The 16120-nt window shown below is 39.5% G+C and overlaps 1 protein-coding gene across 1 annotated transcript in view; it reads left to right on the top strand.

Moving 5' to 3' along the window:
• The first annotated feature begins 1982 nt into the window (after positions 1-1982).
• GPCPD1 (glycerophosphocholine phosphodiesterase 1) overlaps positions 1983-16120 on the top strand; it is a 49908-nt gene continuing 35770 nt past the window's right edge. Inside the window, exons 1-4 of the mRNA XM_043602844.1 lie at positions 1983-2226; positions 7180-7256; positions 9771-9867; positions 13922-14006. Of these exons, the coding sequence (XP_043458779.1) occupies positions 7208-7256; positions 9771-9867; positions 13922-14006 (231 nt within the window). The 5' untranslated portion in view covers positions 1983-2226; positions 7180-7207. The remainder of the gene's footprint in view (positions 2227-7179; positions 7257-9770; positions 9868-13921; positions 14007-16120) is intronic.

Below are 16120 nucleotides of genomic sequence, written 5' to 3'. Positions count from 1 at the left end.
TCACCTGAGGGGTGGTTTTGAGTTTCACTGGCCTGAGATAAGAGGTAAGTTGAAAGAAGAGCTTAAGGAAAAATGCAAGACTATGGTTTGTGAATACAAGCAAGTGGGCAGTACAGGTCAGGTGTTGGGATCTAGCTGATGACATCACCACCTTTAAAAAAATTACAGTATAAAGTGAGATCATGCAGTGTTGATTTTAGATGAATGAGGTACCATATTTCATTATGTAATCAAATAAGATGTTAATATTTTGTAATATTCAATATATATGGAGCTCTTCTGGAAATAATGAGTAAATCAATCTCATTAATGATGTTTTTAAAAAATAATAACATTCCACAGAAGTGGCAGGAGGAAAGAATGTTTTATATTCTACGTGAATATCTCAATCAGAATGGGGCATATATGATGTAATCTAAAATATCTTGCACTATTAAAGAGTTTTTAAGCAAGGTTTTGTAATATGGCATCTCCAGGAGTACCTTCTTCCTCCGTGTGGGTCCAGGTTTTTCTGTCCTTATTCTTCTTCCAATCATCTAATGCTATTGGCTTGTTTTAGATCTTGTAGAAATTCCTCAACTTCCAGCCCACTGATGGCATCTTTCGAATCTATGTAATGCTTCTATAATTTCAACAGGATTTAGGGAGGGAACACAGACTGAGTCCATCAACTTGAACCATGAACATCAGCCAATAATAACTTGACTAAGTGGTGATTACAGGAAAACAAAGATCTATTACACACATTTAAAGGAAGCAAACTTGGGGTGAAGAAATCCATCGCTCAAGTATGACTAACAACAGAAAGAAATGATATAAACTCCAAGCTATTAAGAAATGTACAATAGCAGACTTCAGCAGATAATGGTACATAATTGGGAGGAAATTTTAAGTCTTTAAGAAATTTGGGATTAAAATGAGCACTATCAAAAAACCACTGCATCCTGTGCCTAACACAAAGCAGGCACTTGATAATTATTTATTAACTGAATGGGTGACATTGTCATTAGAGCCCTGGGATCTCATCCAAGCTCAAACATCAAATGTGGTCGTGAGCAATTTGATTTATAAAACTAGAAACTTTCTAAAGCTAGCGTTTATCCAGTACAAACGCTTTTTTTCAACCAACTTGCAACTCGGAGCTATGTCTTTAACTGCAAGAGTCCTTCAACATTCACTAAAAAGGTAGTTCTTTAATTGTCAGCACCTCACTTGATTTAAATGAAATCTGCTAACGTAATTTTGTATTAGAGGTTAACCAGAGGTTAACTTTGATGCCGGACAGGTAACAGTTTAAGTTAGGTAAGTGGCAAATGCTGATTAATATTTCTGGGACCATCAAAGGAGAGAAAAAACTTCACTTTTTTTTTTTTCTTGTAGGGTCGATTTTTCAGAAAACAAAAAAGTACTACGTTTGTTGAGAGGGTCTTTCTTGCTTTAGGAAAAGTTCCTTTAAACTTTAATTTGCCTACAAATAACCTGGGGATCTCGTTAAACGCAAATTAGATGAGGGCTGAAAAGGTCCTGAGAATGTGAATTTGACAGCTCCCAGGTGACGCTGCTGGCTCTGTAATACAAACGCTCAAACATCTTAGGTCACCTAATTCTCGTTTTCAACTTTAAAGATTTGGTCCAAATGTGCTTGCTGTTTTGTAACGAAAGAAAGTTTCCAGAAAACCTTAGGCCTGCTAATTTCCATCACTTTTGAATGGCAAAAAATGCAACTCAGAACTGCGGTTCCGGCCTCCACATTCGGTCGTCCTAAGGCGGCTTCGGGAACCGACTAAGGAACGCGTCTAAGTCCCGAGCCCGGGTGTCTGCGCGGCATCCCGCCTCAGCTCGAGGTCTGCGGAAAACGCTCACTGCGGGAACTCAGGGGATGCCCCGCCGCCCCCGGCCGCCGATTCCCTTTCCAGGAACGCGCGAGCCCGCCCCCCGCGCGCGGCCGCCGATTGGCCAGGACGGCGCCGGCGTGACGTCACGCCCCGCCCCGCCCCGCCGCCCCTCCGGCCCCGCCCCGCGGGGTGGCCTGGCGGTTTGGTCTGGAGCAGCTGAAACCGGTTTGAGCGGATCCGCTTCCTGCCGCTCGGCGCCGCCGCGGGCTGCCTGGGGGAGCGCTGGCGAGGCGCTGACGGCGGGCGCCGGGCATCTCGGCCCGCGGCCCTCGCTCTCGGGCGCAGCGGTAGCGGCGGCGGCGGCGACGGCGCGGACCCGCGGACCTGGCAGGTGAGGCGGGCCGCCAGAGGCCTGGCCCGGCGCTCGGTACGGGGGCCGCGGCGGCAGCTCACGTGGCGGTGGAGCTGTCAGGGCGGCCCGGCCGGGGACGTGGCGGGGCGAGGGGTGGGCAGGGTGCCCCGGCCCCGGCGGGCGCTGCCCACCCCCCTCCCGGGGGTGTGTGTGTGTGTGCAAACAGCGGCCTGGACCTTGGCGCCCGCACGTCGGTGGGCAGTCTCTGTTTATTCGACTTGTATTGTTTGCTGCCAACGATTCCGCTGGCCTGCCTGGTGCTTAGTTCCCCTCTGAAAAATGTGTGAAGTCTCTTCCATGCAGCAGAAGGCATGGAGCGTAAGACCACCACGAGGAGACGAACTTAAGGAACGAAGAAACACAAATTGGCGCTGAAGTCGTTTGCGTACCCCTAACCCGCAGCGTGTCCCTCACCCACCACCTCTCGATCCGTCCATAAGTAATTCCCGGTGTTTTGGCGGCTGCTTGTTTTCTGAAATTGCCCAACCGCATAGTGGAAGGCATGCTTGTGTAATTCAGCTGTATTCCAAAAAAAAAACCCCAAAGTGCCTTCCTGTCCTGGGAAGAGGTTCCAGGAATAGACATCTGTGCTGTCCATGCAGTTTTGGGAGAGCTGCACCTTGTCGCCAAAGCTGTACTTTTCCCAGAGCTGTTCGGATTGCCTTGATGACTTCTGCGCCAAAGCCCCCGTCTCCTACCCCACTGCCCGCTTATAAAGGGAATCATGCATGCGTTCAGTCATGAATCGTAGAGAATTGTTTCATTTTGAGGCCGCCGTGCCGTGCCGTCTGATGCGGTGATAACGTAGAACAGGATCCAACCAAGCAGGATGTTTCGACCTGATGATGTTTTCTTCATACTGTGCTGTGGGGCTCCCTGTGCGTCCCCGGCAGCTCCCCCCTCCGCTGCCCCTGCATGTGTCTCCATCTTGCTACGTTTCTGACAGTTGTGACTTAGCTAAGAAGTGAATACAAGCTGTCGGTCCTCTGTCAACTCCTGATGTTCTGGAGACGAGGAGTAAGTCAGGATGAAGCAAACAGGTCAACCTGCACATGGCCTCATCTGTTCTGGACCTAAGGACTAGGGAGAACCAGTATTCTGGACAAAGTAAGATTTAGGAAAAAGTTGTGTTCAGAAAAATAGTGACCACGAAAGAAGTCTTACAGCTGCAGAGTGGGTAAAATTTGATACTTACAGAATGTAGGTTGATGAATCAAATCCTTTTGTATGTAACTTCGCCAGGAAAAGTATGTGGGTTATACGTGAAATAATACCAAGACCAAGTGAGATGGAAAACATTTGGAAGAGTTTTACTGCATTGTTTACAAAGTTGAACAAGGAATTAACCTGAGTGAAATCTCCAGAAACGCTTTCTTTTGTAAAAGTCCATTCATGTCTGCATACGTTTGATTAAAATATTGGCTCAACTGTACTGGGGTCAGAATAGTGGGGGGATCCTATGACAGGGTGAACAGAAATGAACTCTGAAAAACCTAGGCATTTCATATATTCCTTATGGCCAGTTATGAGGACCAGAGCTGCTGACGTCTAAGAAAGAGCAAGACTTGGAAATGGCTTTTTTTTCTTTTTGAAGGAAAACAGAGATGTTCTTTTTGGCCAGGAAAACACACTTTAGCTAAAAATATCTATGACCTCAATTTAGCTCTAAACTAAATGTCCCTGTACCTTTGGTTTGCTTAACTATCCCTTTTGTTCCCCAAGCTGGTAAACCAGTAAGATCATGTGTTGGGATAGTTTATTTGACAAAAAGAATAGAGTAGAATTTATTTTGGCAGATAGTGTAAACTCTGAAATATTTCTTGAATGTAAATTGCAATGTCATATTTTACTAATTGCTTGTGTCTTTAAAAAACTATTAAAATAGTGTTAAATGCTACTCAAAATCTCAGATAAGAATACTGTTTTATATTTGTCTTCAAAAAGCGCAAAATGGAAGTTATATATAAAACAAATTGAGTTGGTTAAATAACATTTACAGTCAGCTCATACACATAAAAAGGACTAGGATTTTTCATCTTGTTTTGTGTATGTCTGGAAGAGCTCCCCCCTCCAAGTTGGGGTGGTTTTTTTTGGTTTGGTTTGGTTTGGTTTAGGGTTTTTTGGCTTGTATGGAAGAAGAGTTGGTGAGTGTGTAAATTTTGCGTTCCATGACAGGACAGTATTTTACTTTGTCACTGTTTTGGTGGTAACTGGGTGTCAAAATTGTACATGCCAGTCCTGCACCAGAATTTTGGCCTCTGTTCACGATCAAGTAAACTGGTGTAGGAGCAGCTCCCCAGGCTTTTATTTGGTATGATATTAAATTGTGGGAGGAAGGGGAGTGGAAATTAAACCAGACTATAGGACTTTTGGCAATCCAAGCGGAAAATGATGCTTTGTTGATGTCCAGGGAGGTTTTTTTTGGGTGGTATTTTTGTGGTTGTGTATATAGGTTTGTATAGTACCTTTACTGCAGCTGTTTACAGACAAGTTACTATGGCCACTCTTACAAGCAGCCTTAAGATTGAAAGTCAGTTTTAATAATCAGTTGAATTCTTTTATTAAATTTATTGTGTAAGTTCCCCATTTAATGCAGTAGAAATTTAGAGGTAATTTTGTACTCATTGTTGATTTTAATATATAGGAATAATTATATTTGATTTCCCTAAAATTGGCTGAAGTAGATATTTAAAAGTGATCAAAAATAGTTAAGTACCACCTATGTAATTATGTAGACGAGATGATGTAGTCTTCATTGAAAATTGTGACAGTAAACACTGGGTGAAAGTAACAATTCTAGGTAGAGATTGAGGTTGGTTATTCAGCAGTTTTGCTGGATGATGGGGCTTTTTGCTGTGTCTTTAAATTAATTCAGTTACGTAAAAGCCAAGCTCTTTTGCTAGCCTTGAGGTTTCTTTATATTACATGAATAATTAAATGTAAGAAGGCAGTGTTTCAGTCAACTATTTAATTATTAGAAAAGGATTATTCCTACTCTTAGAGTTATACTCAGATTGATATGTCATGTTAAAGGAGAGCTAATAAGATGTTTGGATTGGTTGACGAGGGGGTAACAATGTAGAGCTATTTTTAGATTTAGAACATTCTTTGCTAGAACTGGATGTATATGCTTTAAATAGATCTTGTTTATTCTTAGACACAGAAAGTGGATTAAGGCATCTTAGAAATTATTTTGATCAGGGACAGGTTTTTCTCCAGTGCACGGTCTTGGGTTTTCTAGCTGAAATAGTAGAGTTATCAAATAGGGAATTCTGTATATAGGTGATATGACACTGACGGGTGGTCTTGCTTAATATACTTAACATTTGCGTCTTATAATTGATGAAAGTGGGATGATAAATAATACGTAGCTAACATTGAGCCTGGATTCTTGACCTTCATAGCAGCCCCCAATAGATCAGCTTTCTCAAACTCAGCTATATTAATATTTGGAGCTGGGTAATGATTTGTGGAGAGCTCTTCCGTGCACTGCATGTGTTTAACAGCACTATTGGCCTCTACTGACTAGATGCCAGCAGTATTGCCCCTAGTGAGAACTGCTGCTATAGATCCACCTTGACTTTGAAGTTACTGGAGTAGCAGTGTTCTTTAAATGCCCAATCACATAGTTGTGCATGCGGAGGGCGGGGGGGGGGGGGTACAGAAAAATGAATAGCTGTGAAAATTACCTCATGATTTTTAAAATAATGTATAAATGCAAATAACATTTATGCTGGTAAATTAATGAAATGATGCAGAGTAGAGCCATTGAAATTCTTTTAGGAACACATTGGTTCACAATGGTGAAATTCAGAGGGAGTTGGAGAAATTGGAGAAATTATGTGGAATATGATCTACCTTTGTGTAGAGTATGGGTTTTTTCTCTATATAAATTGTGTAACCCATTTTAGAATTGATATTGTATATATTTTTAAAAATCTATTTGTCATCTTCCCTCAGGTACTTAAATTAGGGGATAGTAAACAGACTGGTTTGGGTGGGGAAAACAACCAAGTAATGAAAAATCAACTAAAGAGAAAATGTGGATAGGACATCAAAGGCTTAGGGGTTTAGATTTCTATAAGTAATCAAGCTAATTTCAAGCCAGGGACATGAGGAAGAATATTCTAACTGACATAAATATATTATTGGGAAGACATTTAGAAGCCAAAACACAGGTTATAACGGATACTTAGGAGTTTGAATGAAGTTCAGACTGTAGACAGATAGGCATGGATGTAAGAATCAAAAGGATTTGGTAATAGATCGCAGAGTCGAGACTCTAAATTCCAGTCTATAGAACTACAGTAATGACAATCCTATGGTTAATACAAAGAAAATCTGAAAAGAATGATTTATGGGGGAGGGTTGTGTTTCATTTTAAGTTATTAGTTACATTACTTAGAAGCAGAATCTCCCTCTTGTAGCAGAACATAACTAGTTTGTTTCAGTGAATGGTACTTAAGTTCTTCAGTTGTTTCCTTGTTATTAAAGTTGAAGCGTTACTGAAGTAGAAATCTTTTCTTGAGCCAAGTTTTTTTCTATCTGTAGTTTTTTTGTTTTTGTTTTGCTTTTTTTTTCTTCTTCATAACATGAGCCTGGTCTGGAAAGATAGGCTGAGTTCAGACCAGCTGCTTATCAGAAGAGAAAGTTTGTAACAAGAGAATCTTGAATCCTTAAAAAAAATGTTTGGACACACCTGTTTTGCAGTCTTTCTGGCCCATACACACAGACTAGGTTTTAACATTAGGCCCTAAAAATTGCTAGGTACTTCTTAAAAAGTCTTTATATGTAAGTTTTCTGAAAACTTTTGCTCACAATTGAGATGTATTTTGGGGTTTTTTGTTTGTTTTTAATTTGTTTCTTGGAGGTAGCTATCTAGAGTTAAGATTTTTATATACTGTAAATGACGTTTTCTCTTCTTCTTTCTAGCACAACATTCTAAAATAAATTCATCAGAATGACACCTTCTCAGGTCACCTTTGAAATAAGAGGAACTCTTTTACCAGGTATTGTAAAGTTTTATTTTAAAACAAAATTTTAAGTTAAATGAGCATTTTTCTTATCTGGAATGTCTTAAATATAGAGTTTGTTAATACAATGGGCCTAATTTTTAGATGAAGATACCTTTAGGGCTTGCCTGATGTCAGAAATGTGCTTGGAGTATAATAAACTCATGAAAAAAACCCATACTTCCCCAAATAGTAAATATCTTAGTCTCATGTTTTCCAAGAAAACTGTGAATGTATTTAATTTTCCATAGACAGTTGGACTATGATTTTTAAGTACTATGAAAATGAGGGAAGTTTTGCTAGTGCAAGAAGTTGGTGAAATAAAATTAGTTGGCTAAGATAACTTTGTTCCCTTTTTTTTTTTTTTTTTTTTTTGGCGACTTGTATTTCTTGCTGTCTATTAAAGCAGTGTGAAATAATTTTAGTGTAAGCTAGCAAATCAAAACAGTATCATGCCTGGGATATGGATCTCCTTATTTGATATACTCTGGCTAAACTGACCATTTCTCAAATCTGTTACATTCCTTCCCTCTTTTGGGGGCTTTTTCAGATTATTACCTCTGTCTGTATCTTTGACCTCCCTTCTCCCCTTTAACTCTCCTTACTCTAACCCCACATTTAGCTAGGTTAGGATCCCTGTGAAATTCAGAATTTTAGTACCTTTAAGATTTTATTTGAGGAGCGCCTGGGTGGCTCAGTTGGTTAAGCGTCCGATTTCGGTTCAGGTCATGATCTCACGATTCATGAGTTCGAGCCCCGCATCGGGCTCTGTGCTGGCAGCTCAGAGCCTGGAGCCTGCTTCAGATTCTGTGTCTCCTCCTCTCTCTGCCCCTCCCCCACTTGTGCTCTGTCTCTGTCTCTCAAAAATAAATAAATGTAAAAAAAAAGATTTTATTTGAGATTGATAGATTGTAACCACTGTGAAAATTTGACCTTGTGTTCATGCTGAGTGCCTGCACTTAACACAGTACCTGGCTCAGAGCTGGTGTAAAATATGTGTTCAAAGAATGAATGAGTGGTTCACTTGTGTATATCCAGCATCTTTGGTATAGCAGCCATCAGAGCAGTTGGCAGAATGTGTGTTTGTCCAAGTTCAAAGTCTTAGCCAAGAAGATCTGGTAAAGCTCCATCTCTGGGCAGGATTCTGCAGATTGAAGATTGCTAGTCAGCTGATAGGTTGGCTCCTTTGGGTCAAGAGCTCACCTCTAGTCCAGTTTGGAGCCTTCTCTATGGGTAGAAGACTGCAGAAGTGTATTGTACTCTCTCAGGGAATTGTTCACAGGCAGCTTAAACTAGGAGGAGGAGCTTGGCTCTACCAGGCAAATGGACCAAGCACAGAATTAGCCACAGAAGGGTCAGCTTGATGAGGGTCTCAATCTTAATGACTAGAGGAAAGATCGTGGCGGATGTGAATGTAAATGAATCTGTAGGTGCAAAAGAGAATATTTGTATTTAGCAACAGTGTTTATCTTTTCATTTTGTATCAGGGAGGGTAGTGATAACCTAAGTTTACTGCAAAACAAAATCTGGTTACCCTAAAGGATTGGTAAGTATTTTGATGTGAAATCTCTATATGTAACCCCTCTGTGCTTGACAAACATGTATTTAGAACCCCGAAAACTCCTGAAGGACTATCGCACTTGAAACTTTAGTTAAGTTTTAGACAGTCCAAGCTTACAGAGTACTCATGCAGGTGGCTGAACCCAACTATAGTTCTCGTTTTACTAGAGTAGTGCCTAGAAGTTACTCAGAATGTGGAGGAGTTTGTCTTGAACTTTGTTCACTTGGGCTCAGTTCATCTTTTTCTTTTATGAATTTTAATTGTAGTAATTCAGAATGTATTGATACATAAGTCAAAGACTTCTTCATACTTCTATCCAAGAAGTTGTAGACTTTTACCGAATATACAAAATTCAGCAAATGTAGGCAATAGCTGTATTTTGGTTTGTCTCTTGATGATAAGTGTTCAGGTAAAGCAGTAGTCATTATTTTAGTAAGGAAAATTAGATTTGTCACACTCTGAGTCTGTTTTGAGTAGTTTTTGTTATTGTTGTTACACCGCTGCTTTCCCATTGATCATTTTCTTGACGTTTAGTGTGTTAATAGCCACTGTTTGTTCCTGGAAAATACTGGTTACTGTTTCTCTAGAATACTTAACATGCATTTAGTGTTTGCCTTTTTAAATTGGAAGCTGCCTTGAAGGTAGGAACTGATCACTCAGACTGATCACTCTGTCTTCTTGGTGCTTGTTATTGGCTCAGTTAAGGAGTTGAAAAAACGAAGGATAGTTCATCCCTACACATCCCTCCTTTTCTTTGGCTTTGGTTCTGTAGAGGTAGGTCAAGTTAAGAACGCAGGGTCCAACACATGTCTCTGGTAAGGTTCCTCCATCTGCTAAAGGGGACTCTGTATCCAGGTGATCTAGTGCAACGGACTGTTCTTTTCTTCTTTAAACTGAAATTTGAAACTTTCTTACTTATCCCACTGTAACAGGTTGTTCTGTTTCTTTAGGAGAAGTTTTTGCCATATGTGGAAGCTGTGATGCTTTGGGAAACTGGAGTCCTCAAAATGCTGTGGCTCTTCTTCCAGAAAATGAGACAGGTGAAAGGTAAGCAGGAAGACAACAGTTGACAGAGTACTTGCGACATTCACATTATAAACTTAGGGGGTTTATAAGATACCTTCGTATAGTTTCCTCTTCTAGTTTTAATTTTTATCAGTTCTCACATGTGCCAAAGAGTGAGGTAGTTGTACAAGGTTGGTGGTAAACAAACAAGTTTCTCTGTTTCTCAATTTCTACCTCTCAACCATTTTCAGCTTTTGGCTGGTTCTTTTGGTAGTGACTACCATTTTTCTAAATAACTGGCTTATATTGCTATTTCTTTCTTTCTTTTTTTTTTTTTTTAACTTTTTTTAGGTATTATCTTTTGGTTCTCAGTACATATTCTTTTTTTTATATTTTTATTTTATTTTTTAATGTTTATTTTTGAGAGAGAGAGCAAGAGTGAGCACGAGCAGGGGAGGGGCAGAGAGAGTGAGTGAGAGAATCCCAAGCAGGTGCTGAGCTGTAAGCACAGAGCCCGACATGAAATCATGATCTGAACCGAAGTCAGATGCTTAATTGTCTGAGCCACCTAGGTGCCCCTCTCAGTACATGTTCTTGATAAAAGATCTTATTTTTGCTTTAGCCTATAAAATAATTTTCTGTAGCAGAGAGTGGAGCCTATAAAATAATTTTCTGTAGCAGAGAGTGGAACAAGTATGTTAGCTAATGTACTAAAATGAATTCACAACCAATATTAAATACAACACTAAACTTAGCATGGATGTATTGGTGCATTGCCCTAGGGAAAGGAGGGTCTGGGTACTGGTTTCAGTTCTGTAGTTAACTGTGATCTTGGGCAGATCTGATTTCTCTAGGCCTAGGTCACATCATCTACACAGTAAAGAATCATGAATGTCGATAAAGGTGGGACTTGTTCAGTTGGGGATATTTGGAAGTGTTATGGGTTGTCGAGATGTTATGTGTGGGAGGTAAGGAGATATGAAATCTTAAATAGTATACAAACACATACAATGGCCTAAGGGAGAAGCACCAGATTGTGTGATTATTAGGCTCAAATTCTGTTTTCCTGTCGAGCAGTGCTACTGAAAATGTGGCCTGTGGGCCAGTGCTAGAGAAAAAACTTTATTGTCAGTGCATTATGGGAGAAATACAGAAATTAAGAGCAAGCAATGTTTATAGCAATTTGACATTGCTGGGACATTCATGCATGTCACTGTGGATTCATCTCTGTTGTACTGGATACATAGACCAGAAGTATTGGTTGCAGGACAGGCAAGCAAACAAAAATTGGTCCTTCACAGCAAATAGTTTGAGGAGCACCAATGGCGAAGCAAAGGAAAATAACAATACAGTATCACAATGTAAGCTAAGAAAAAGAAAAAACATCTATAAAACACTCTTCCCTATTTGTCATTAGTGTAATACATTTTTCAGCCAATTCTCAGCTTTTTTTTTTTTTTTAATGTTTATTTTTGAGAGAGAGAGAGAGAAATAGTGCAAGTTGGGGAGGGGCAGAGAGGAAGACAGAGAATCCAAAGCAAGTGAAGTTTTATTGGTAAATACTGGGATCACAGAGGAATGAGATGTTCATTCCTGTTTAGTGGCTGGTTTTTCCTCCAGTTTCAGATCAGCCATTCTGATCTGAAGTAAAACCTCATGTCTTTCTGAACTTGTTCCTAAAACACAACTCTGCTCTGGATGCTTGAGCTGCCCTGTCACCTGTCTTAAGTCCCTTTCCGCCAACCTGGCCAAAATTATGTGAACAGATAACACTTAACTACATAACTTCAAGGGACCAGCCACTTTTGCCTTACTGAAGTACACTGAAATGTAATTGATTCATATATGTAGATAAACAGTGTTTCACATGAAGGAAAGAAGATGATGATACAAGATGATAGAAAAGACATTTGCCTTGGACACCATTCTTGTATTTTAGAAGAGTGTTTGGTGTGCTCTGCATTTTTTTTTTTTTTTTTTTTTTTTTAAGTAAGCTTCAGCCTAGCGTGGAGCCTAATGCAGGGCTTGAACTCATGACCCTGAGATTAAGAGTTGGCCGCTGAACCCACTGAGCCACCCAGGTACCCCCTCAGTGTGGTCTGCATCTAAGCCCTCTGTACCTCTTTAGAATCTCTTAAGCCTCTCCATATCTACAGGCTATTAGGATTTTTTTTTTTCAACTTAAAGATAATTTGAAGGTTGTAGTATTGTTTTCTAATAATGCAGAAAATGTGGGTCACTTGTGGTTTTATTTGCTCTTGTAGATTTTATAGTATTTGGGGGCAGGATATGAGGGGGCTATTCAAAATCAGGCAGGTATACTAGACCTCATTGTCCCTGTGTCCTCCCTTTTCTTGAATTTCATCAGATTATGTTCATTTTTGATGTCACTGAACAGTTCTGGTTCATTTTTAACTTTGCAACTTTTATTTAAGGGAAATGGAGTAAAAAAAAATTCATTGCTTTGTTCTCCCCATCTCTTTTCATTCAGTGGTTCTTAACCAGGGGTGCACATTAGACCCACTTGTGAGGGCTTTAAAAAATACATGTCTAGATCCTACCCCTGGGCAATGAGGAATAAATAATGCTTGAGAGAGGGGCCCAACACATTTTTCAAAGCTTCCCACTAATTTTATTGTACACATGGGGCTAGTTTCACATAGTCTGGCTGACTATGAATGAAATAGTATTAGAGATTTGCTATTTTTTTTGGAGCAGAGGTGAGAGAGAATTTCACCTCAGAGTTGGTAGTCTGCCTGGGGTGCTATGTTGAAAAGATTCTGAGGCTTACCAGGGAAAAGTAGTGGGGCACGTATGCCAACCATTTGCTATTCTTGTTTTATAGCAGTGCTTCTCGACCAACCTTACGTGTTCAGATACTCTGTGAAGTTTGATCAGACGCCACATGACCAGGCTCCACCCAGACCTATGAAATCAGAGTCTCCTAGGGTGGAGCCAAGGCATATGTATTTTATTACTACCAGATGAATCTAATTGTTGACCATGGGTGACAGCTGGTTGTGGAGATTTTGTTAGGAACCAGTATTGAGTCAGAGTGAGAATAATGCCCTAAGGCCTGTCTTGGCAGAGCCAGGTGGGGAGCCGTGCTAGCCATCTGGTGTCATGGAAGAACGTTTGGAGCTGCTGTTTATTCACCGAACTATTCATGCTGAATTAAGGTTTGGGTAACGGCCTGTGACGGTGGCTCTCAAACTTAAGTGTTCATCATCAGAGTCACCTGGAGGCTTGTTAAATTACAGATTGTTGGACCCTCCTCCAGAGTTTCTAATTCAGTAGCTCTAGGTGTGGCCTGAAAATTTGGATTTCTAACAAGCTCCAAGGTGATATTGATGGCCCTTGGATCACACTTTGGATACCACTGGTCTATGACTGGAAGGTAAAAGTCAGTTATCATCATGAATTGTAGTGATTTCTTTCACTGTTGAGTCAAAACTTTAAAACAGCAATAGACTATGTTAGCGTAGCATTGTTTGGAGGAAGATGTTGAGTTGAGACAAGTAAGATACAGATACTGATTGCTTGACTAGGGGAATGAATAGCCAGAGGCTGGGTGGGACAGTCAGAAAAAGGGACAGTTGGGAACATGAGTATAGCTTGCCTGCCTCAGCCCTAAAGCCTCTTAGGCCTGTAACATCTCTGAATAGGTGGCAAGTCAGAGAAGATTCTGACTCTGGCTTCCACCTTTGGGCTACTTTTTCTGTTTGGAACACTCTGGCTCTTTTATGGCTGATTCCTTCTCATCACGTAGGACTCCTGTCAGACAATTCTTCCTCATTGAGGCTTCTCCTCCAAAACCTCCTGTCATGTCAGAAAGGCCAAGCAGCCTTACTGTGTGTGTTTGGTTATTTGTCTACCTTTGCCAGAAAGCAGTCTGCTTGAAGATAGGGCTCTTTCTGCCTTACTCATCACTGTGTTCCCAGTGCCTGGTACAGGGTAGGCCTGGAATAAAATTTTGTGTGGGAATAAATAAATGCTGTTGGTCACAGACCTTGCTTGAGGGATTTTATGAATTGTGAAGTTTCTGTGCACTTTAGCTTCATCTTAATGCTGCTGCTCTAATTCTTTTTTGTCACAGCATGTTATGGAAAGCAACCATTGTACTCACTAGAGGAGTGTCAGTTCAGTACCGCTACTTCAGAGGGTGCTTTTTAGAACCAAAGGTATGTTTTCTTTATCTAGTTTCCAGTTTCGTTAACAAACTTACTTCTTTCAAAAGCAACTAATTTAAGTTTGGAAACATTCAAAGTAATATGAGTTTGGATCAAATAAGGAAAACAGAACTCTAGCTTAATAATATTTTAGTACTAAAAATCAAGGAAGTAGCCACTTCAGAGGCAGACGATGTCTGCAGTGGAGTTTTAAAAGACTAATAGTAAGTATCTTCTGCAGTATTCTTGTTATGAAATTGGTTTTAATGATAAGTGAATGTTGTCAGTAGCTGTACATTTTCTGTTACTTTTGTAAACCTGTTAGTAACCAGTTACAAGGGTTTTCTTTTTGTTTCATTTTTTTAATCCTTATGTGGTATGAATACATTTGGAGGAATATATAGCCAGCTTTGAGTAATTCTTTAAAAAAATTATTTCATAACAGCCATCTCTCAGTGGCTGCGTTGTTTTAACTCCTATCAAAACTGAAGTCATTCCTCTTTAGATTTTTTCAACAATGGTGTTGATAGATTAGGATCTTTTCTGAAGGCTTTTGGAATATCTGTTAAACCTAATCTGCTTGCTCACAATGATTTATTATTTGGGGATTGTTTTCATATTTGGAAAAGAAAAAAAAATTGATTCTTCCCTCTTATTTTAAAGATGCTTATTTCCTGAAAGGATTCTTTTCCTTCAGATTTTTATCTTTGAGCACACTTGGGCTGCATGTGAACAGGGGTTTAGGCAGGAGTCTAGGAAGCAAAACATGGAATAACCTTTTTAAAAGTTTTATTTCCCTTTGGGATCATTTAATACTTGTTACATGTGAAAAAATGCAAGCAGCCACTGTTAGCTCATTCTCTTAGCCACCATTACAGAAAAGAAAACTGACAAAGCCACTTCAGCTGTCTTTTGCACCTATTACGTTTCTTAATCCAAGAATATATTGTAAATACTCAGTAATTAAAACTACATTATGGTTGATCATTGTGTTGGCTTATCTTGACAATAGTCTCATTTTAATGACTTAAGATCGTTTATTTGGCATAGGGGTTATGCATTGTGGCAAAGTTTTTTGGTATAAATTGAACAGTTGTGCAGGGACAGTAGGTCATAACACTCGTATCATCGAAGGTTTATTTGAGGATCCTGGTATGTGAAATTTGTAATATGTGAAATCAACTAAATTTTACTTACAGGGGTATTTGGACAAGAAAAATCATGAGTCTTTTGGGTGTAGTTTTCTAAAGTAAGACTATTGTCAACATGGATCAAATTAAGCCAACCTACAGTATTTTTCCTCTTCATTAAAAATGTAACCAAAAGCAGCAAATCAGTCCAAATTGCCTTTCTGAAAAAATTGGCAAGAAGTCTGCTTACAGTAAAAAACAAGTTTTTCCCCTTGTAATACTTGCAAAAGTTCACAGTATGTGTTGGTGAGTGTGTTTCTTTAAGTAGGTGCTCTGTATCGTGTACACATGTACCGTGTGATGCAGGGGCTGCCATGGTAAGTATGTTTTTCATGGACTAGAGTAAATAGCTACATAAAATCCCATGCATATAGCTACAGGGTTTTTTTCCCCACATGCCAGCTTAAAGTGACACTTCCTTTCTTTTAAAAGTTGGTGGCGCTTTTTAAGTGAAACATTTTAAATAGAAATAATTATGAAACTTTGTCTCCATTGTGCATTGTCAAATGATAAAACTAATGTGCAAAGAGCCTTACACTGTAAAATGATACAAGCTATTGGGATATATATTTTATGCATATAAAGGATGATAGGAAAGCAAAGTAATTATGAAACATTGAAAATCTGAAATGAGTAATGAGATTAATTTTGCTGAGTCACAAGTTTTAGGAGGTAGTCTACCAAAGCATTTGTAGAGCCTAAGCTAGAAATCTTGTGATCTTGTCACTTGACCTTCATATTTCAGTTTCCTTATTTATAAAATGAAAGGCTTGAACTATAGATTTCCTAGGTCCCTTCCATTGCTAAAATTTTATTGCAAATAAATAAAATTTTACCATTCATGCTTTTTCGTCCATTTTTGCTCTTTGTAGCATATTCCTTTTAGATTAGAGGTTAAGAGTCTTGAAATCCATTTTCTCTCAATTTTTCATGGCT

The sequence above is a fragment of the Prionailurus bengalensis genome, chromosome A3 (genome assembly GCF_016509475.1).
Source record: "Prionailurus bengalensis isolate Pbe53 chromosome A3, Fcat_Pben_1.1_paternal_pri, whole genome shotgun sequence".
In the NCBI taxonomy this organism is placed as follows: Eukaryota; Metazoa; Chordata; class Mammalia; order Carnivora; family Felidae; genus Prionailurus; species Prionailurus bengalensis.
The sequence above is the reverse complement of the archived record's forward strand: the minus strand, read 5'-3'. Positions and strand labels throughout refer to the sequence as shown.